This window comes from Hoplias malabaricus, chromosome X2 (assembly GCF_029633855.1).
Source record: "Hoplias malabaricus isolate fHopMal1 chromosome X2, fHopMal1.hap1, whole genome shotgun sequence".
In the NCBI taxonomy this organism is placed as follows: Eukaryota; Metazoa; Chordata; class Actinopteri; order Characiformes; family Erythrinidae; genus Hoplias; species Hoplias malabaricus.
This window is the reverse complement of record NC_089819.1, coordinates 48,650,858-48,671,992: the sequence shown is the minus strand read 5'-3', so window position 1 is coordinate 48,671,992 and position 21,135 is coordinate 48,650,858. Positions and strand designations below refer to the sequence as shown.

Here is a 21,135-nt window from a genome sequence, read left to right as displayed (position 1 = left end):
ATATATAAATTAAAAACAAAGAATGGAGCTGTAGACATCACTAAATTAATAATAAAACCAGCGCTGATAAAGTTCCTCCAAGCCTGAAGGGGGAGACAAAGGAGACCGTGTGGCTGCACTCCCCCGTGTTTCTGAAGAGAAGGAGTGCACTCAATATTTTTTGTTGTTGACCGAGTGAATGACAGTTTTTGCTTATTTTTATATTTAAATATGATAAAAACTGAGAAGGTGTTACACCTTAAGAGCTCTCGTGGGGGTAAAGTTCGGGTTGTCCGGGAGCACTATTTGAGAGAGAGAGTGGATTGCAGGAGCTCACTGTGTCAGGACGACTGTAATAGCGGTGAGAGAAAACACAACCTCTCTGAACAAGTGTAGTCACTAAAAATGAATCTCTCTTTCTGAATTACTGCTCTCAATTAGTTTATACTTTACTCTTTTAAACCTTTCTCTTTATCTCTCCCTCTTTTTTCTCTTAATGTTTAAGATATGTGCGTAATTCATAATGTTAGATATAAACAAAGTTTAATTAATCATTACTTGATATGATAGGAACAAGACGTCAGAGAAATCTGGAACCAAATACCAGTAGAAAAAGTTTAAAGGTTCCGTATTATGGAAATAATGTGTGTTACTGTGTAGTACATGCAGACCACATATGTAAACAAAGCTTCAAATCTGATCAGTGTTTTTGTGATGCTACAAAAGTGTATTACATATACACATCAACCTATTGTACCCATGGGCAGTTTAGCCTGTCATTTATAGTGAGAAAAATAAAATAAGAAAATGGTAGAACGTGATACAAGTTGAATGAATAATCTCGGCTTTTATCATTGTACCAACACAGCAGCATGCTTTTGCCTTTTGAATTAGAAATACTGAGGGTGTGAATTTACTCTGTTAGATGGCAAACTGCTCTCAGGAGATGTGACCCACTATGTAGTGCCAGATGCTGGAGTGGTGCGTGACTTTCTGGAAGTTTTGGAGTTCAGGGAGTTGCAGGGGATTGTGTTCACGCAGACAGCCTGCCAGGCTGCACATCATGCACGTGGACGGAGGTAAGCTGTTGCCCACATGTGTCAGAGATTCTTTACTACAGCATACATGGTCCGATTCTCATAATATTGTGCTGTAATTCTATCATTTCACTGCTGTGAACCATTAATATATTTTGCAGGCACTATAACAGATTACGTGGTCTACTGAAGGACCCTCGCCATGACTGTGTCTTGTTTGCAAATGAGTTTCAGCAGTATTCATACTGCCCTCGGGAGAAAGGAGAAACTCAGGAGAAATGGCACACAAGGTAACTCATGCATGTAATGTATGTAATGTAGTAGTAATAATACTTATTTCTATTTAAAAAAAAATAGTACTAAGGCTCGACTGATGAGTGGGTGGTGGATTTTCTTTTCAAGGTGTGTGTACCATGCTGCAGTTTGGTATTACAACCATCTGGCTGGTCAAAAGCCAGTGGTTATGATCTCAGAAGATGAGGAGGCTATCAAAGAGTACAGCAGTCAGAACACTGGAGTTTATGTCATCTCAACTCAAGTATGAGTGTAAAGTTATAATGGCTTTATAACTGCAGCTTTATAAAGATGTATAGCCATAAAGCACTATTACACATCTTAATCTCTTGCTTGTTATGAATTAACCAGTATATTTGCACTGCGGTTTATATTCTAGAAGCATAATAACAGTCCTTATACTGTTGCCTGCTGACAGTCTGTATTTTCTGGATGTCATACTGTAGGAGTATTTGCAAAGTTTCTGGCCAGACCTACAGGCAGCACAGGAGCTGTATACATCCATTGCTCACGCTCTACAAGAGAGAGAGAGTGAGGGAGTGGAGAAAGAATACACAGAGCACCTGCCTGCTGAGGTTTTGGAGGCAGGGATCAAATCTGGCAGGTACATTCAGGTAAGACCGTTTTAGTCATATGAGTGTGACTGAAAGGAGATACAAACTATTCCTGATACTTTCAGTTTCTTTTAATTTTTACCTTAAAAGAACTGGTGACCAATTATAGTACCTATGTTTCTTGACACTTCTCTTTCAAGGGCATGCTCAGTGTGAACAAGCATCGTTCTCAGAATGAGGCATTTGTGCGCTTTGAAGGCTCTTCAAATAAGGACACAGGTCAGCACTGGCAACAAAATTTCCAGTTGACCTCTATACCAAGTTAAGTTGGTTGAACTTTGATCTCTGACCATGTCTCTAGAGCTGAACAGTGACATTCTGATCAGTGGAGGGAAGCATCGTAACCGAGCCGTTCATGGAGATGTGGTTGCTGTGGAGCTGTTGCCACGTAGTGAATGGAGCGGACGGACTAATTCACTGACAGATGGACAAACAGAGGAGAAGGCAGGAGAGGACACTCAAAGCAAGCCCATGCCCACAGGTAAATTCAAAAACACACAGTAGGGATTTTTAGCATCAGGACCTGTAGGGGTGATTGCGGTGAAAGGAGATAATTGTGATTAAATCTGCAGAAAGTAAGTCACTAAACAACCACCCTAATATCTGACAAATTCCCCTGAAAGACAGTGTGAGGACACTGTGATCTGTTGTAAATAAAATTCCTAAAATGTAAACTAAATATACATACAATTAAGCAGCCAGGAGCAAGTCAAATTCACAAGTCAGATAAAATCTGAGGCCCCGCTCTTACAGTGCCTACTCTCAGCAAACTCTCACAAAGGTACTGTGTTCTTCAAGAGTGGACATACTTAAGGTTTAAGTTTCTGTATCAAAGAGCATTAAGCCACAGCCAGATGATTCCATTGAAAAGTTACAGGCATGTGGCTAATGAATGGAATATTAGAATTATAAACTATTAGATTTATTTGACTTTTTCAAAAAGAATTGATTGTGAGGTTGACTAGATCTGTACAATCTGTAATATTCTCTTTTCCTCTGCAGGCAGGGTTGTAGGCATTGTGCAGAGGAATTGGAGGGACTATGTTGTAACATTTCCCCCAAAAGAGGAGCTCCAGTCCCAGAGCCGTAACACACAGAAGATTCTGGTTATACCCTGGGACTACCGCATTCCAAAAATACGGATCAGCACCCAGCAGGCGGAAGTCCTTCAGGTACAGCTTTATATAATGGTTTCTGTAATGTATTTGTGTTTAAATATGAAACTTAAATACATATATTTATGTATTTGACATGTCACCATGATCAGCACTCTGTTTACTTTGCAAACTAATTCCTGTTTAACAACATCAGAGATTTTTCATATGAGGTATTAAAATGTTTGAGTGATATTTAAAGGATCATAGGGTGATTGTGCGTTTGGACTCATGGGATAGCACCTCACTTTACCCCAATGGCCACACTGTGAGAGTACTGGGGAAGGCTGGTGAGCTGGAGACTGAGATTCAGACCATACTGGTGGAGAACTGCATTCATGTGCCCCCATTCTCTGAGGCCCAGGTGAGTGACAATGGAAAATGGAAGAAGTAATTCACAGTTTCATTTTCTTCACTGAGCAGTTTTAAGTTTTTTTGTTATTTTCACTCAGAAGTGGCACAATTTATGTTTTCCTGAAAAATGCCATATTTAAGTTAAATCATTTGTATAACAGGGATGTACAAAGATTTTTTTAATAACATATCTGCTTCTTGTTGTGACTATGTATTTTTTTTTCTAGCTGCGAGAGATGCCTGTGAACTCTAGGGAACAGCCATGGCAAATGGACCCATGTGAAGTGAGCTCTCGCCGGGATCTGAGGGACACTCATCTGGTATTTAGCATTGATCCTTTGGGCTGTGAAGATGTGGACGACACGCTGTCTATTCGCACTCTACCTGGCGGCAAGCGGCTAGAGCTGGGTGTACACATCGCAGACGTCACACATTTTGTTAAAAAGGGTTCACTGACTGATTTGGAGGCTCGCACCCGGTGAGTTAAAACACTGTAAAGCTAGGAATATTTGAGTGTAAACCAGTTGTTAGTTGACTTCTCAAATCATCTCAAAATCATTTTAATGCATCTCCCTCCATCCAGAGCTACCACATATTACATGGCTGACCGCAGGTATGACATGCTGCCTCCAGTGTTAAGTGCAGACCTTTGCTCTTTGCTGGGAGGAGTGGACAGGTAAGTTTCACACCTACTTATGTTCTCAGACATAAAAAACATGCATATGAAAATGTTAAATGTAGCATAGGAAGATGTTTATCACGATTACTTTTTCATTTTTTATTGTATAGATATGCCATGAGTGTATTGTGGGAGCTGGATGCTGAGACTCTGGCCGTGTGTAATGTGTGGTATGGCCGTACTTTGATCCGCTCCTCCTACCAGCTTCACTATGAACTAGCCCAGAGCCTTTTAAATGGAGAAGGGGTTGAAGTACCAGAGCTGTTGCAGCTCGAGAGCCCGGAGCAGGGTCAAAAACTGGCTGATCTCTTGCAGGCCCTGGAAACCTTGACCCGGGTGGCCAGGCACTTGCGGGCACAGAGAGATAAAGTGGGTGCTCTGGAGCTTGAAGGAGTTGAGGTGAGAGCACAGCTGGACAAAGACAAGAATATCGCTGCTCTTGTGCCTAAGCAACCTCTGGAAGTCCATGAGACAGTGGCAGAATGCATGATCTATGCCAACCACTGGGTGGCACGCAAGATCCAGGAGAGTTTTCCACACCAGGCACTACTGAGGCACCATCCACCCCCTAGGCAGGAGTTCTTTAACCAGTTGGTTGACAGTGCCAAGAGTCGTGGATTTATAATTGATACACGGTAAGAAACCTGTCATTCTTATAAGCCTCACAGTGTTTGATATATTTTTTTGTCTCAGCATGGACATAATACTAGTATTAAAATTCTATTTCTACATATTGCTATTGCATTGGCGGCACGGTGGCGCAGCAGGTAGTGTTGCAGTCACACAGCTCCAGGGACCTGGAGGTTCTGGGTTTGATTCCCGCTCTGGGTGACTGTCTGTGAGGAGTTGGTGTGTTCTCCCTGTGACTGCATGGGTTTCCTCTGGGTGCTCCGGTTTCCGCCCACAGTCCAAAACACACACGTTGGTACGTGGTTTGGCGACTCAGATGTGTTCGTAGGTGTGAGTGTGTGAGTGAATGCGAGTGTGTGTGTTGCCCTGTGAAGGACTGGCGCCCCCTCCAGGCTGTATTCCCGCCTTGCACCCAATGATTTCAGGTAGGCTCTGGACCCACTGCGACCCTGAACTGGATAAGGGTTACAGATAATGAATGAATGAATGAATGAATTCGTAATGAATGAATCATTTACGTTTATTGACTTACATCAGTTCTTTGTAAACCTGCCAACCTCCCAAAGAAATGTTGTGATTGGTTAGATTGTCTCATTTACATTTTGCAGCAATATCAGTATTAAAACAGTATTTTTGCTGCAAAAGGTCAAATAAGGCTTTGGCTGATTCCCTGGACCGGGCAGTGGATCCCCAAGACCCATTGGTAAACAGGCTACTGAGAATGATGGCCACTCAAGCCATGTCTAATGCCCTGTACTTCTCCACTGGCGCCTGCCCAGAGGAACAATACTATCATTACGGTAAATATTTGAATTTATTTTTAGCCTGACTTCATGACTTAGGAAAGAAAACAGCTTTAATGTTCACATTGATGTTCACAGTATGTGTTTTTCATTTACAGGTCTTGCATTGGAGCGCTACACACATTTTACTTCTCCAATCAGGCGCTACGCTGACATCATAGTGCACCGACTTCTCATGGCCGCTATCCAGTCAGAGAAAGATGGGTGCCTTCATAAAACCATAGACAGCAACAAGGAACTGCACGAACTGGCTCAGCAAATCAACAACAGGAACCGAGTAAGTGTGCTCCTTGTGTTAATACTTTGCGTGGAGCCCCAGCTGTGTTTTAGAATAAGGATATGTTATTCTGACCTAGTACTATTTGGAAAGATGTGACTTTATATTTTGGTGGAACAATTGCAATGTATTTAACTTATTTATTATACAGTAATTGCTGAAGAAGAAAAATGAAACAAAATGCATTAAACACTTAAAAATTTCAATACTATTTCTCTGTGACCTACAGGCAGCCCAACATGCCCAGAAGCAATCTATAGAGCTTTTCCAGTGCCTTTACTTCCGAGACAAGGATCCACTTACAGATGAGCGCTGTGTGGCAGACGCTATTATCTACTCAATACGGGCCAATGGCATTCTGGTCTTCCTCCCACAGTAAACCAAGTTTAATGATTTAATTCCACCAGCTGGTGTATCCGACTATATAGAACTGTTTTGTTTTACTATTAAACAGAAAATGGAAAAAGGATTAATGGAACATAGTATTACTCAGTGTGCATTGGAAAGGATGCATTGCAAAGCCACACATTTTTTAGAAGTTCAAAAACACTTGCCCAAATCTGGATGTGTCTGTGTGGTTGCAGATATGGTTTGAAAGGTGCAGTGTACCTGAAGAATCGGGAGAACAAGGTGGTCAGTGTAAGAGATGATGGCAAATGTGAGTGGCAGGCGGGGACACTACAGCGTTATCTGGACAGAGTCAGCACTTTTACCAGCACTGGAACACACACCTTTCACCTGTTTGATCATGTTACGGTGAGTACTGTTGTTTATTGATAGATATAAAGCACTGAAAGGAACTGGCTTGTGACTTACTTGCGGACGTTTAACAAAATGCTGTGCAGTGTGTGCAATTCAATGCTTCACGTCCCAAAGCCTAGGCTGTATTTCCCTGCTGTTGTGTCAAAGGCTTGTCTGATGTGAATAAGCAGATAAATGCAGCTTATATTCAGTGAGATTTGGAGGACAATTGAAATGTTGAAATAGTTACTTTAGACTATGTTTAATCAAAACAATTCATTTTTTTCCCCTCTGTATCTCATTATGCTTCCTTAAATATTAAATCCTCAGGTGCGTATCTCTGTGGTTCCTTCTCGTTGCCATGCTGACAGTGTGCATCTCGAGCTCATCAGTAACAAGCAGCATCGGACTGAGAGAGCACAGTCTCAACCCTCTGGTCGTGGCCAGTCTGAACTTGTTCGGGAGGTGGTACGCAGGGAAGAGGAGGCATCTCTCCAGGCAGAGGAGCAGAAAGCAAGGAGACCCAAATTCAGCAAAGAGGAGAGGGAGTTCAGACAAAGCAAAACACCCAACCTCTACTCCCTTTTGCAAGAGATCAGTGAGCTTGCCATGCTGGACTTGACTGTTTGTCACTTACCCAACAACGAAGCACAGACTTGCAGTACTTCAGCATAGGTTTATTTGAAGAACTCGGGCCAGTCCAGAATCCCGCGTGTGATCATGTTACCCCTGGAGGCTAGTTCATTAGAGATCTGGATGGTGAATTTTATTACTGGTATATTACAAAGCTTGATTTTTGTTTACCCAGGGGTTTGGCTCCTAGACCCAGACTGCTTATATACTAAGGAGTTTTCCTTGAAATAATTTAGTTCACAAAGTCTTTTGCACTGAAATAACAAACCACAGAGACAGATCAAATTAGCAAGAGAGGAAACATTGCTTTTTGTTTAACTGATCTGCAGTGTGCAGGATTTTTTGCCAGACTATATAAACTGTCTGTAAGAGCTATAGATTTTTATGATATGAATCTGTTTACAATGTTTTACAAATCAAATGTGTATTTTCATAAACAACTGAAAGTGAATAAATTAAACTTTTATAATGATTCTAGTGCAGCAGGTAGTGTCACAGTCACACAGCTCCAGGGACCTGGAGGTTGTGGGTTCGATTCCCGCTCCGGGTGAGTGTCTGTGAGGAGTTGGTGTGTTCTCCCCGTGTCCGCGTGGGTTTCCTCCCACAGTCCGAAAACACACTTTGGTAGGTGGATTGGCGACTCAAAAGTGTCCTTAGGTGTAAGTGTGTGAGTGAATGTGTGTGTCTGTGTTGCCCTGTGAAGGACTGGCGCCCCCTCCAGGGTGTATTCCCGCCTTGCACCCAATGATTCCAGGTAGGCTCTGGACTCACTGTGACCCTGACCTGGATAAGTACTTACAGATAATGAATGAATGAATGAATGAATGATTCTAGTCAGATTTTCTGAAATCTTTTGTGAACAAGTTATTGGAACACTTGAAATCCATTGATAATGACTTCCGCTTGCAACTTTAATTTACATGAAATAGCATTATAAACCATTGGATCTTAAAATAATATTTCAGAATATGTCATTTGATCATGCTAGTGTGTATATACATCTATGTAAAATGTGAATTTGAACTGTTCAATATATGCAGCTTTTTGGTTTAAAAAAAATTAAAAATAAAATTTAAAAAATCCAGAGTGAAATGATCTTGGACCAGGTTATGGAACCTCAGCAGCTACTCAGCAAGACTAGCATGGAACTACACAAATGCTCAGACATACTAAACTTGCTAACCATATAAAGACTTTATTTAGAATACTGAAGTACAACAAGAAAAGGCAGGACACTGGAATGAGAAGTGTGCAAGAGACCAGCCATGTTGAACAAGAACTATATATATATATAAAAAAAAAAGATTTTCCCAATGCAGTGTGGGCTTAAGTTACTTGCTCAGAACCACTACTGACCAGATTAAATGATATGGTTAAAACAAATGGTCAACTAAGACTATTATAGCATGTTGGACAAATGCCATAACCACATACCTATATAAGCATGGGCTACATAATTTGTTAGCCCATGTTCATACAGTTGTAGACTTAAATATAGTTCCACATCACTAAGTGATGTATGGTTATGGCATAAATAGAGCTTAGTCAGATGACATCAGTGACACCAGTTTTACTCAAAATGAACACAATCTGAACTCTAGCCCTAAATGTCCAGATAGTTCTCTCTAGTTTTGCAGATTGATTATAATCTGAACTGAAAGGAAGAAAAAGAATTAACAAGGTCAGTATCTCCTGAATATATGTCCTCACAGAGGACGATGGTCCATACAGGTCAAAAGGGAAACACATTGGACATGGTCCATTTTTAAGGCTATGAGGGGAAACAGTGAATTTAGCTAATTTAAAAAGTTACCCAAGAGCTGCAAAAATTTGGCACTGGATGAAGAGGTATTTGGTTTGGTCAAAGGTGAAGAACTATCAAAGCAGTTTAACAGAATGTTTGACTTATCTGAAACTTGATTAAAGGAAAGAATGAAAACATCACAGATCAGTAGCAGTAAATTTCTTGGCAAATTTTGTCATCTCCATTGTAATTACCAGACGTGGGTAGAGTAAGATTTGATCAGTTGCTATTATTGTCTCTGTCATCATTCAGCTGTTGAACTGGACTGTCACACTCATCATCAAACAGGGGTGAATTCTGGGATGCAGCAGGTTTCAAGGGTGAATCATTTTTATCTGTGTTTTCATCCAGCGATTGTTGGTCTTCTTGGCTAAGGCAGTGTTGTGTGGAACTTGCAGATGGTTCATCGGGCAAAGCAGACTGTGAGGACTCTGAGAACATGCGATATATAAAACTAGCATAACATCGATTCAGCATAGATTATAAAAACTTATTTTTATTTATAAATGTAACAGAACAAGATGATAGATGATTAATGTTATGACATAGACAGATCGGACTATGCAAAACACATTACTTACATTGTTATTATAAAGTATTGTTCAGTGTCAAAACATACAGCCATGTACATGCACCAGCCACTTTTTCTGTTTCAACAGTTAACTGTTCATTACATCAGCTCCTCATACCATATAGGAGCACTTTGTAGTTCAATTATAGACTATTCTCTGTATATTTTACCCCTCTTTTACCCAGTTCCACAACAGAATGCTGTTAGCTGGATACTTTAACTAGCTGGACTATTCTTAGTCCAGCAGTGAGTGGTATAAAGACTCCACCAGCACATGCCATCACTGTGTCAGTGTCACTGCAGCACTGGGAATAATCCACCACTCAAACAAAACTTTCTCTGTGGTAGTGCTCTGGGGGTCCTGACCATTGAGGAACAGGGTGAAAGGGGGAAGCATGCAGATAAACAGATGGACAACAGTCACTAAATGATCTACAAATTGCTCCTGTACTGTCAGGGGAGATTGGACAACAGACAATACGTGCAGATACAAGGTAATTATACATAATAAAGTGACAGGAAGGTGTATAATAAGTAAAGCTTTGCCTATGTGATAACTAGTCACCTTGCTGTTTTTGACGGGCCAATCTCCTCTCCAGGGCAAGCTGTTTGTTTAGCTCAATTCGCTGCTGCTGTTCCTCTGTAAGCATCACTGGGGCAAGTGCAGGGGCAGGAGTGGAATGGATAAAAGGGTCTTCAGAGAAGCCTGCATCTCCAAATGAGCCTGCATCTCCAAATGAACCTACATTTTCCTGTAATCTGGCCTCAGCTTCACCTGAAGCATTTCACAAAATGAATAAAGAACAGGGACCATATATTAATTCTATTGCTGGCACTACAAGTGCTAGCAGCACAACATCAGCAGATAACCCTGTGTTAGTGTCTTCCTACCATCATTTCCAATGAAATCCTCATGGGTCAGAGGCATATCCAGTCGTATTCGCTTAAGACAAGTCTATGGACAAAGATGTAATTTGACATGATTTGTTATTGATTGCATGGCTTAACCTTGAAAATGGTAAATGTGTGAAATTAAATCCGAATTTGGGAAAGGCCGTAGTTACAGTAGGCCTTACCTGTACATCTTTCTTGCCACCTAGAACCTCAAGTTTGTCTATGAAGTCCTCAAACTGAAGTTTGGGATATAATCTGTGTGCCCAGTTCTCCATTTTCTGCATGAGAACCTTAAGATCCTCGGCCTAAGTAAATTAGAATAATATATACATCGGTATTAACATTTGACATTCAAAATAAAGAGATCAACAGATACTTGGCATGCCACACTGATTAGTCACCTCATGTCCTTTGCCTTTAAATTTGACATTATTAAATAAAGTACGTAAAGCTGGAAGTCCTCTTTCAGACAGGAGCCTGTAAAAAATATATATAAATAAGAAATTAAAAAACCGGAATGTAGTGGGCAGATCAGGCCTCAGTTTAAAAATACACAAGTATATGCTGAATAAATCCTGAACATTTCCAATTAACAATACCTCTGAGAGTCTAGTTTAGGCTGGGGCCTCTTAATTGTTCGCCTTTTAGCAACTGGAACCTCTGCTAATTTCGACAACTCTCCCTCCTTTTCACCTAAGCATAAAGAATATTTAGTAAATCCAATAAATACTCCACATGTAACTGTTAATGTAGTGAAGAATAATTGCTAATTATTGCATACAACATACCTTCCCCATCATCAAATTGGTCCTCTGCTAAATTACCCTCCCCAGGAGACAGTGGTGGTGGTAAAGGGGGAAAGGACTCATCTTCGATTTGATCATAGTCAGGGATGTCATACAGTCCATTTTCTAATTGATCAACCATGATGAATAGAGCCGGGGGAGAGAGAGGTCCTTTTTGTATTAGGAGAAAACACTAATACCCTTCAGTCCTAGAGACAACTTACAGAAGAAATTATTATTTTTTTTAAATATATAATAAAAAGAAATAAATGGTTTTAATGTGTAATTTCTTGTTGCATCATGTTTAGTAATAATAAAGGTGGTAACGTGTGTGTGTTTTATATATATATATATATATTAAAACATTAATGTATCAAAAACAGTTAAGTAAAATTGACCCTTTAATCCAGGAACTGTTACTTGCTAAATCAAAATGTGAAATGGTTAGTTTATAAACAGTTTATCTAAATGATCGGTGTATTTTAATATATTTGTGGGAAAAGTTTAAACCTTAACCATGACGTGGTTAGCTTAGCTTGACAGTTAATACTCAAACACCAGTCTCCAAAATAATAAAGTAAGTTTCAAACATTTCGGTTCCACCTTAAAAGGGGCAGCGGTTACAATCTGGCGCCTTCCATTTAAGGTGGAAGGGAACGGTCCTGAAAGAGGCTGGCGAATAAGAAAGCAGAAATGTGTATTTGGCGCCAATGTAAAAAGTACCATTACGAGTTAATGACTGACAGGATACCATTAGCCCAGAGAATTCAGAAACGTTTATTTTTATTTTCTGTAAAAGCTGAGCAACGTTAATATGAAGCATTTACGAAGCATTTACTTAATAATATTAAGCATTTCTTCCATAACGTAGCTAAGTCCGATATAAACAAAACTGCGGTCGTCTACGTGTTCAGAATTTTCGCGCCACCTTAAATGGTACAGTAGGCAGCTACAAACCGTAGCATGCAAGGACGAAAACTTTATACGTATAAAACGCCAACGTGGGTTTCGTAAAGTCATTCATTTTAAGAAGCAATGTAAAACATAGCTCTAAGAACCTAACTTCAGACTCGTCAAGAAATTGATCGTGAATGATATAGTCCATACTCAATTCCGTTTCGAACTTTATTCAGTAATTTAAGATGTCTGACCGATGTAATATTATACAAAGTCGTTTTTACCCATTTAAAAAAACAAGCCTTAATTACCTTAAACTTAGACGGACTGAGTCGAAGCGCCTGCCTTGTTTCTACCGGCGATTCCTAAAGGTAGAGTCCCTAATCATTCCCTGCTCCCTACAGAGTGCACTAAGTAGGTTTTAAAATAATGGCTCCTTAAAGGAACAGTGCATATAGGTCATTTCCTTTTTATGTACTTGTGCACAGTTCTTTACTGGACACATTATGTGCACTGTTTGGTTGTAGAAGTGCACTATTTAGGAAGAAGGGGGTTTCTTACGTTTGAGTCTGGTTCAAATAAATATTAGGAAGGCGGCAAGGCGCTTCTTCTTTTCAGCTGATCAGTTTTTCGGGGAGTATGGCTCCATCTAGTGACCTTAAAGAGATTAACCCATTTTACAGTCCTGTATTTCTACAGGAGCTAATTTGGGACATGTTTCTTTTAGGTTCTGCAATGAAGTGTTGGCGATATATATTTTAAATAAAATGAAAGTGGTCAGATTACCGTTTTCATTTGTACGTGACGCTATATAAATGATCAGAACAATAACGGTTATTTATTAGTTTCTTGAATCAGACGACAAACGTGATGATGTCACCAATGCGTAATCTACACGCGCCGGCAGTGGTTCATGGGTTTTGTAGTCAATATATAGTTTAATCTGTTTAAACAAATACTATTTATTTTCTAAAGTTCCAGCTTTATGTGATCTTTCCTCAAAATTCCCATATATTGAAAGCAATGGAAATGAAAAATATTTGAATATAACTGGCAGGTTATATAATCTAACTGCTGAAATTGGTGAGTTGTGTACAAATATCCAGCACTGATAAAACTAAAACTCGGTGTTAATATCTTTATTGAAGATATAGATGATACCACTTTTTGCCACACATTATGTCCACTTATATATTTGTGCCACAGAATTGATTTCCCCCTTTATGCCTAAGGAGGTACTGTATGTTACAACAAATACAAACATGCTTTTAAAGTATGTTGTTTATTTCATCCACCACTTTTCACCTCATATCAAACACCAAACCTCTAGCTATCCACTGAGAAATATGACTAAATGGGGATGTTTTCCAGCAATGTATTAACATGTACACATGTAACCTCTTGTCATTACTTAGCCATTGGTAATGTCAAAAAATAAAAAAAAATAAGTAAAATAAAATAAAAATAATATTGGAACAGGCATACATCTGTCTCAGTGTAAGAATCTTGTTAATCTTAAGATTTAACGAGACCAGAGATGTGGGAGGAATGTACTGAACAGATTGGAATTGTGATGTAGAGCATTCAAGGCCTAGAGGCGACCTCTCAGCAGAAACATTAGGAAAACAGCACTGATGAGAATACAGAGAGTGCACACAGTGGGAACTACTATCTCTGTCACCATCTCCATGTGGCTGGTCAGTGGATCTAAAAGAAATTAACATCAGTTAAATTTTACAAGGCATCCAATGGATAAATATGACATTAGAACATAAATTTGGTTTAAAGGAAATCAGTGCAGAAGTGCAACAAATATTCAAATTCAAGCCATTTTTTTCAGTTCTACAATTCTGGATATTAGTCCCCACTACCTAAACTTCATCATGCACTGGCCAAACCTTTGGCATTTCTGCATGTTCCTTATTTTCCTTGGATTTTCTTCTAGCTGGAGGGGCAAACAAAAGAAAATTCCCGTTAGAGGTTTTGCTGTTGTTAATTTGTGTATGTCTAAATTCATCCAGATTGTAATGCTGCATTTTTGCTTTTCCATGTTCTATATGTCAAGTACTTTTTCACTTAACAACTTAATACATAATGTAGACATAGTGTTACTTTTATTTGCAGGATGTACCCTCATTGATCCTGCCTATTGATACTGACCAGGAGAAGACGGCTAATCTAAATGTGCCAAATAGTATATTATTTTCTGTTGAGTTTTCTTTTATTTGCCCCAGCTAGAGCATTGCTAACTGTAAATAATGTATGGTAGTTATACTGACCTGCTGCTAGAAGCTGGTTGCTGGAGGTGCATGTTTCTGTTGCTTTCCTTTTCCAGCTTTCAATCTGTGGTGGGCATATACAAAAAAATTAATAAAATGAGACCCATAATTTATTATGTGAAGGGCTGACACAGTTTGTTGCATGTTATAACGTTTTCTTTTATAACTACCTTAGCAATTACCATGATTTTAGCATTTTGACAAACTGTACCTCTCTCTGATTGGGGAAGCCATTAGAGCTGATGATACGTTTGTAGTACTGAACTGAGGCTTTTGGGTATCTTGCTTTATTTTTGCTCCTGAAATCCACGTAGTACAGGCCAAACCTTTCAGAGTAGCCCTCATCCCATTCAAACTTATCAAGCAGAGACCACGCAGTGTATCCTTTCACATTTACCCCATCATTAACAGCTGGATAAGAAAGAAACAGTTATAGAAATGGGACATATTTTACTGACCACTGTTATATAAGAGTCTTTATTCTTTGAAGATTGACACTGACCTTTAAGCATTTCATTGATATAATCCTTAAAGTACTGCATTCTCCATTCATCACATAAATCAGTACAAATCATCTTCTCTGAGACTCCATTTTCTGTCACATAAATCATAGGGTTTCCATACTGGCTCTGAGGGAAAAAAATAATATATAATATATTATATATATAACATTTCTGAGTTAAATCTTGGACATATTTCTGCTCTTCTGATATGGATCTTCAGGGCTAGCACACTCAGCTTCCACTTAAGTTGTAACCTCATCTTGCTGGTGTACACTTCTTGTTACTGTGTCATGTTATGTCATTTCTGACCACAGAGCCAGTCATAGGTTGGATATTTTGGTGGATTTCAACCAGGAGTAATGCAGTGAGGAATGATGTTGAGGGACACCTATGAATTGAACCCACCTGTGCTCTATATAAGGCATGTTATTAAACTATAGTGCACCCATATGTGGTGATTGCTAGTGGGAGCAAATATGATATAATGGTTTCTAATAACTTGGAGAGTGAGGGTATGATTTGACTGCTTATATCCACCATCACAGTCATCTTCCCCTGATCATTGTGTTGTTTACTAAATAGACACTACAATTGCCAGTACCTTTACAAAGTTGAGCAGCCGACGGAAGCCCCATGGAACTGAGTACAGCCATTCAGATCCAGGATCGGGCCAGCGAGGGTCCACTAGCTCAGCCAAGTCCCGGTCAGTAAAGTAACTGTTTCCACGGTTGGAGGGGAAGTTTTTCTGTGTAATGTAGCGAGTAGTGAAGTGCCCAATGCCTAGGAAGTCACAGGTGCCTTTAATGTAGCTCTTCTCCTGTGGGTTAAATGTGGGCAGACGGGAGCTGCTCAGGCCCTGCTGAGCACTCTTTCTGCCTGGAGGAATAAAGCTGAGTGTGAATATCAGGTTTCTTTAAAAAAGTATACAATCAATTAATATGTATACCAGGAAAATATATATACAAACTCTATTTACATAAAAGTTGGGCCATTATGTAAATTTCCAAGGATGGAAACTGCTGCAGAGTGTGTGTGACCATTGAGCCTCAGGCAGTAGAGAAACTCATCATGCTATCGTGATGGCCATAGCCACAGGGGCATGTATTCTTAACAGTAAATGAGTTATTTGGGCCAAACGTGATTTAAAATGGACTGAATGTCAGTGGAAATATATTCTATCGTCAGTTGAGTCTGAGGTTGTTTTGGGAAAAATGGATGAAAAACCCCATTCAGACTGTTACCAACGAAAAGTGCACAAACCAGCATCTGTGATGCCACAAGACAAACTTTCAGCAGGACAATGCCAGTCCTCGTTCTGCATGAGGTACAACAGTGTGGCCTCATAGACATAGTGTGCATGTGCTTGACTGGCCTGCCTGCGTCCAGATCTGTCTCAAAAAAAGGCGCATCATGAAAAGAATCAGACACGGTGACCGCAGACTGTTGAGGAGCTCAAGTCTTGTATACAGCAAGAAAGGGCTTAAAATTCCACTTGAAATTCTGCAACCATTAAAATCTTCAGTTCCCAAAGGCTAAAAAGTTCATTTTAAAAAAGGTGATGTGACCTCATGGTAAACATTCCCCTGTGTTGCTGTCATAGTGTTGTAATTTATAAATTTGGTTATATTTAACATTTAGGATGGAGTTTGTCAACTCTGAACAAAGCTGAAAATGTTTCTTTGTCTTTTAGTCTGTTGAAGATTTAATTGATTAATGGATTTTAGTTTTTATTGAATTTTTAGAAAATGTTTTAGAAAAGCAAGGTGGCACAGCAGGTAATGTCGCAGTCACACAGCTCCAGGGACCTGGCGGTTGTGGGTTCGATTCCCGCTCTGGGTGACTGTCTGTGAGGAGTTGGTGTGTTCTCCCTGTGTCCATGTGGGTTTCCTCCGGGTGCTCTGGTTTCCACCCACAGTCCAAAAAAACACACGTTGGTAGGTGGATTGGCGACTCAAAAGTGTGTGTGTCTGTGTTGCCCTGTGAAGGACTGGCGCCCCCTCCAGGGTGTATTCCTGCCTTGTGCCCAATGATTTTAGGTAGGTTCTGGACCCACTGTGACCCTGAACTGGATAAGGGTTACAGATAATGGATGGATGGGTTTTTATATATATATATTAATATGACTATGTTAATACATAGCCTATTTCCAGGTGTTTTGAAACGATTTCCAATTGTCATTTAGTTACTGGAATATATTAACAGCTAAAACACTTGCCACAACTTGCCTATATAGTCCTTCATCACTTGAGGATAGTCTCCATTGAAGAGTGGTGTTGCAAACCAACCCAAGTAGAACTGCACATATCTATCTGCTGCTTCAATGTCTCTCTGGTTTGTGATGTCCACTGGCTCTCCCCATTCAGTAGAGAGAGAGATACCCACCAAACCTGCAACCAAACAGATGCTTGAGCTTCTATTTAAAGGCAATGAAAGACAGTATCCTACTAAGGTACAGAATATTGTGCAGAAACAGAAATAGCCTTGCTGTTATATAAGTTTTGACAGTAGATCACTGCTGATAAATAGAAGAGCATCATGGCTCATGATTTGACTGCATTGATTATGGATTGTGTGTATATATATATATATATATATATATAATTATTATTATAATTTTTTTTTTTTCAGATTATTCATTGTCTTTTTCCAATTAATTCACTGTTGCGAAAATTTATTCACGTCACCATTGAAAGAGACTTAATAATGCCCCCCCCCCCCTAGATTCCATATATATACATCTTTACTAATTAATGAGTGTTACCTTTCTGCTTGTTCCGCCACTGGGTGTCATAAGTGTGCCAAACCTTAGCGTGTGCCTGTAGGTTGAGAAATGGAAACCTGAGCTGGGCTTTAGTGCAAAGTTTCAGACATTATTATAACAATGTGATAACCATTTTCCAGTTTATGTTGATTGCATCCTTCCTTTGAAAAAAGATCTTTATTTACCTTAATGATGTTGTGGGCAGCCTTGTAGGCGCCAGTGCCCCTCAGTCTAAGTCCAGGAGCATGTTCACCAGTCTCATAGCCCTCAACTGCAATTGACTGTGAAGACAATGTGTCTGTATAATATAAGTGCTTTTTGAAAGCATTATCTACTGTAATGAACTAGATTTACATTTGGACAGACTTTAACTGTCTCTTTGTGACATCATTACGACTGTGCACTTGCCTACTAAAAGTTATTGTAGTTAATTACAATAGCATCATTATAATATTTTGACATTTAAGACATTCATTCATCGGAGGTGGCAAATGTAAAAAAAGTCAATATGTTAATCCAATTGCCTGACTTCATTTATCATTTCAAAGCAGCCTCAGTGGTAACACAGCAGTTGAAACAAAAATATGGACAGGTTTTTTTGGGTCTGACAGTAGTAATACAATTATTGCACAGTATATGTGCTAATAGCTAAAATGTTACTGTTCAAGCTGGATGAGAGTCCTACCCATGGGTTGTTGAAGGTGATCCAATATTTCACACGATTACCGAATCTCTCAAAGCACAAGTTGGCATAGTCATTAAAATAACTGACCATGCTACTGTTCTGCCATCCACCGTATTTCTCCTGAAGAACCTGGAAATGCAGAAGAGTACTTTGGAAGAAATCAGAGCTCTGGATGGAAAATCAGTCAAATGTAGTAACTGCTACATATATATATATATATGTATATATATATATATATATATATATATATATATATATATATATATATATATATATATATATATATATATATATAGTTTACCTGGGGCAGATCCCAATGATAGAGGGTTACAATAGGGGTGATCTGATGCTCCAGGAGGGTATTGATGAGGTTGTCATAGAACTGTAGTCCCTTCTCATTGATTTTCTCGGCTAACAAACAGAACCATATGTCATTAATGGCCCAGTACTAATATTAATTACATAAATAAAGTACACTTTGACTAGACAGTTGTTCCCTCACACTTTATTCCACTGGGCAGAATCCTTGGCCAGGAAATAGAGAAGCGATAGTGATTCAGTTTCAGGTCTTTCATTAGCAGTATATCATCCTGTTGAAAAGAAAGGAAAATATTGAGAAATTTATTTAGAAATTAAAAGAGGGAAACTGGGACTCGTAACAAACATGCAAGACCAATTAGTTCATCCAAACAATCACCATAAGGTTATCAGTACTTAAGGCTTTCATCTTTGCATAACATACAACAAGGCTACAATATATTACCCGCTATATCACCTTGACTTTGTAGTAGCCATCACAGGAGGCATCTCCAGTGTCATTCAGGAAGATTTTTCCTTTCTTATGGGAGAACACATCCCAAATACTCATGCCTTTGCCATCTTTGTCCCATGCTCCCTCTGTCTGATATGCTGAGCTTCCAGCACCCCAAGAAAATCCTGAAGTAGGGGAATTGACAGAGAAACAAACTCAGTATATTGTTTAGTGCCATTTGAGATAAACGATAAATTGTAAAATATCTCTTTTCACACCAGAGGGAGCCAAAGAGAATTTGAGGGGGTGTGTATTTTGTTCACCTTCATCATATAAAATGTGTAATCAATGAAAAATAGACAGTTTTTACTGTCAAAGTGTTATTATAAGCTTATAATGTGAAGAGTTACCAGTGGGGAAAGTGCCATAGTAGAAGGATCCCATCTCATTCTTGGTCCAGTCAAAATCCTCAGTGGCAGACATGCGCAGCACCAGCGTGAGAACATAGCACACTCTCAGCAGTCTGCACTGTGCCATCCTGTTATTTTCATGTGGGTCAGTCTCTCACTAGTTACACCTGCACAGGTAAAACAGTTTATCAGAAGACAGATCTGCGCAGCACTTGCACAGGCAGTATCATTTCAGAAGTACTTGTATAACATTTTTTACAACCGCTTTTTGTCACAAAACAGCTTCACTGCAGTCTGGGTCCTCATCCTAAGTGGCAGTTAGACAAAAAAGACTTCTTCAGAAGAAAGGGGGAGCCTGGCATCCTCAGGTCGAAACAGGAGCAAAACAAAAACACAGTGAGGGCAGTGTAATTGCATCTGCAACTTAAACGGTCTACAATTTATATACGGTCGCTGTCTAATTAATAATATGTATCTCCCAAAATAGTAACTTTAAAGGAGAAGGGAAAAACCTTTGTCGTTTTTATTGGGAGATAAAATAAACAGAATATGTTCCAAGTAATTTTGGAGCATTTCAATTGGTTCCTTGATCATGAAATTTTCAAACAATGCGAAGGACAGCTGCTTTGTTCAAATGATGTAGTAAACTAAAGATCCACAAAATGGAGATACTTGTTTTTAGTTGGAGAATGACGATATGCCCCAGTACAGTCTCCTTTTCTAATTACTATATGCAGCACTAAGACCCTATACATCTACACAAGTAAAACACTCCACCCTTTACATTTACAGTGGGAAAAAACAATTCCTTGAGCTAACACACATCCTCTTACGTTTGTAACTCAGAGAAGGAGATGGCAGTTTTTTTGGACCAGTCAGAAGTGTTTCTATGCTCTGCCATTCGGATTCCTACTGGTAACTATCAAGTCACATATATATATCTACATATACATTAAGTAATGTCATAAAAGAGAATGTCACAGAAAGCCTCATAACATTTTTCAGTGACTTACTTAAAGTGGTCAGCTTCCAAACCATGCAGATGTAAGGCATACACATCCCAAAGCAAACGGCCAGCACTTCTCATATGCAATCAGTCGCAAATGCAAAAGAGGTATACATTCTGTGAACCCAGATTAGAGCAAAAGAATGACTTCTCATTTCAGCCAGCTGTATGACACGCTGACACAGAACGCTATCAGAGACAGAAAATAAGTGAGCTTGTCCAAAGCGGTCAGTAAGAAAGACATCTCCAAAAGAATGTATCCTTCACCAAGGGAATATTAGATATATCAAGTGACAATAACTCAATCTTAGTGCCCCCTTTAAATCCGGTCACTGCAATGTCCAGGTCTTATCTCCCTTATTACTCCTTCTACTTCTTCTCTCTCCGTCTCTACCTCACTCTCTCTCTCTCTCGCTGACCCACGCCACTCTGAACACATATACAGCCATACCTGATCCACGCCTTGCATTTGTCCCAAGTGGAATCTACTCCAAAATGCCAGAAGGTTATCCAAGCTTCTGGACTTAATTCACCCTCACAATGGTCTCCAGAGGCACTGTTTTGCTGCCACAAAACAGCAGAGAAGCATCCAGC

The 21,135-nt window shown here is 39.5% G+C and overlaps 3 protein-coding genes across 5 annotated transcripts; 1 reads left to right on the top strand and 2 right to left on the bottom strand.

The window, feature by feature from the left end:
* Nucleotides 1-149: 149 nt before the first annotated feature.
* On the top strand, nt 150-8,230 carry LOC136677558 (DIS3-like exonuclease 1). Its single transcript, XM_066655140.1, has 17 exons — nt 150-340; nt 905-1,058; nt 1,178-1,306; nt 1,419-1,554; nt 1,757-1,924; nt 2,065-2,143; nt 2,226-2,405; nt 2,927-3,096; nt 3,281-3,442; nt 3,660-3,910; nt 4,016-4,108; nt 4,222-4,746; nt 5,387-5,541; nt 5,643-5,821; nt 6,051-6,196; nt 6,406-6,577; nt 6,893-8,230. The coding sequence occupies exons 1-17, from the start codon at nt 211-213 to the stop codon at nt 7,235-7,237; spliced, it is 3,174 nt and encodes a 1,057-aa protein (XP_066511237.1). The 5' UTR covers nt 150-210; the 3' UTR covers nt 7,238-8,230.
* A 148-nt stretch (nt 8,231-8,378) lies between these two features.
* LOC136676974 (TIMELESS-interacting protein-like) lies at nt 8,379-12,708 on the bottom strand. 3 transcript variants are annotated; one of them, XM_066654298.1, is made up of 8 exons: nt 12,458-12,708; nt 11,253-11,468; nt 11,064-11,157; nt 10,866-10,941; nt 10,647-10,769; nt 10,462-10,525; nt 10,136-10,345; nt 8,379-9,430 (listed from the first exon to the last, which is right to left on the bottom strand). In XM_066654298.1, the coding sequence occupies exons 2-8, from the start codon at nt 11,389-11,391 to the stop codon at nt 9,219-9,221; spliced, it is 918 nt and encodes a 305-aa protein (XP_066510395.1). In that variant the 5' UTR covers nt 11,392-11,468; nt 12,458-12,708; the 3' UTR covers nt 8,379-9,218. The 3 variants fall into 3 exon arrangements, with proteins under 3 accessions (XP_066510395.1, XP_066510396.1, XP_066510397.1); XM_066654299.1 differs by having other exon boundaries at nt 11,253-11,458; XM_066654300.1 differs by having other exon boundaries at nt 11,253-11,404; nt 12,459-12,708.
* Nucleotides 12,709-13,622: 914 nt separating this feature from the next.
* LOC136676744 (lactase-like protein) lies at nt 13,623-19,662 on the bottom strand. Its single transcript, XM_066653947.1, has 13 exons — nt 19,536-19,662; nt 19,150-19,310; nt 18,877-18,964; nt 18,676-18,785; nt 18,375-18,503; nt 17,875-17,970; nt 17,690-17,744; nt 17,150-17,315; nt 15,530-15,800; nt 14,928-15,054; nt 14,637-14,836; nt 14,426-14,489; nt 13,623-13,853 (listed from the first exon to the last, which is right to left on the bottom strand). Exons 1-13 carry the CDS (start codon nt 19,660-19,662, stop codon nt 13,738-13,740), a joined length of 1,710 nt encoding a protein of 569 aa, XP_066510044.1. The 3' UTR covers nt 13,623-13,737.
* Nucleotides 19,663-21,135: the final 1,473 nt, after the last annotated feature.

Coding starts and splice junctions, on each gene's coding strand:
- LOC136676744 (XM_066653947.1), bottom strand. CDS start 19,662: ATGGCACAGTGCAGACTGCTGAGAGTGTGCTATGTTCTCACGCTGGTG. Junction 17,745..17,874: donor CTGCCCACAACATCATTAAG/GTAAATAAAGAT, acceptor CTCAACCTACAG/GCACACGCTAAGGTTTGGCA. Junction 13,854..14,425: donor CAACCAGCTTCTAGCAGCAG/GTCAGTATAACT, acceptor AATTTCTTTTAG/ATCCACTGACCAGCCACATG.
- LOC136676974 (XM_066654298.1), bottom strand. CDS start 11,391: ATGGTTGATCAATTAGAAAATGGACTGTATGACATCCCTGACTATGAT. Junction 10,770..10,865: donor TTAAAGGCAAAGGACATGAG/GTGACTAATCAG, acceptor TAATTTACTTAG/GCCGAGGATCTTAAGGTTCT. Junction 9,431..10,135: donor GGCCCGTCAAAAACAGCAAG/GTGACTAGTTAT, acceptor GCATGTTCTCAG/AGTCCTCACAGTCTGCTTTG.
- LOC136677558 (XM_066655140.1), top strand. CDS start 211: ATGATAAAAACTGAGAAGGTGTTACACCTTAAGAGCTCTCGTGGGGGT. Junction 2,406..2,926: donor AAGCAAGCCCATGCCCACAG/GTAAATTCAAAA, acceptor TTTCCTCTGCAG/GCAGGGTTGTAGGCATTGTG. Junction 6,578..6,892: donor ACCTGTTTGATCATGTTACG/GTGAGTACTGTT, acceptor TTAAATCCTCAG/GTGCGTATCTCTGTGGTTCC.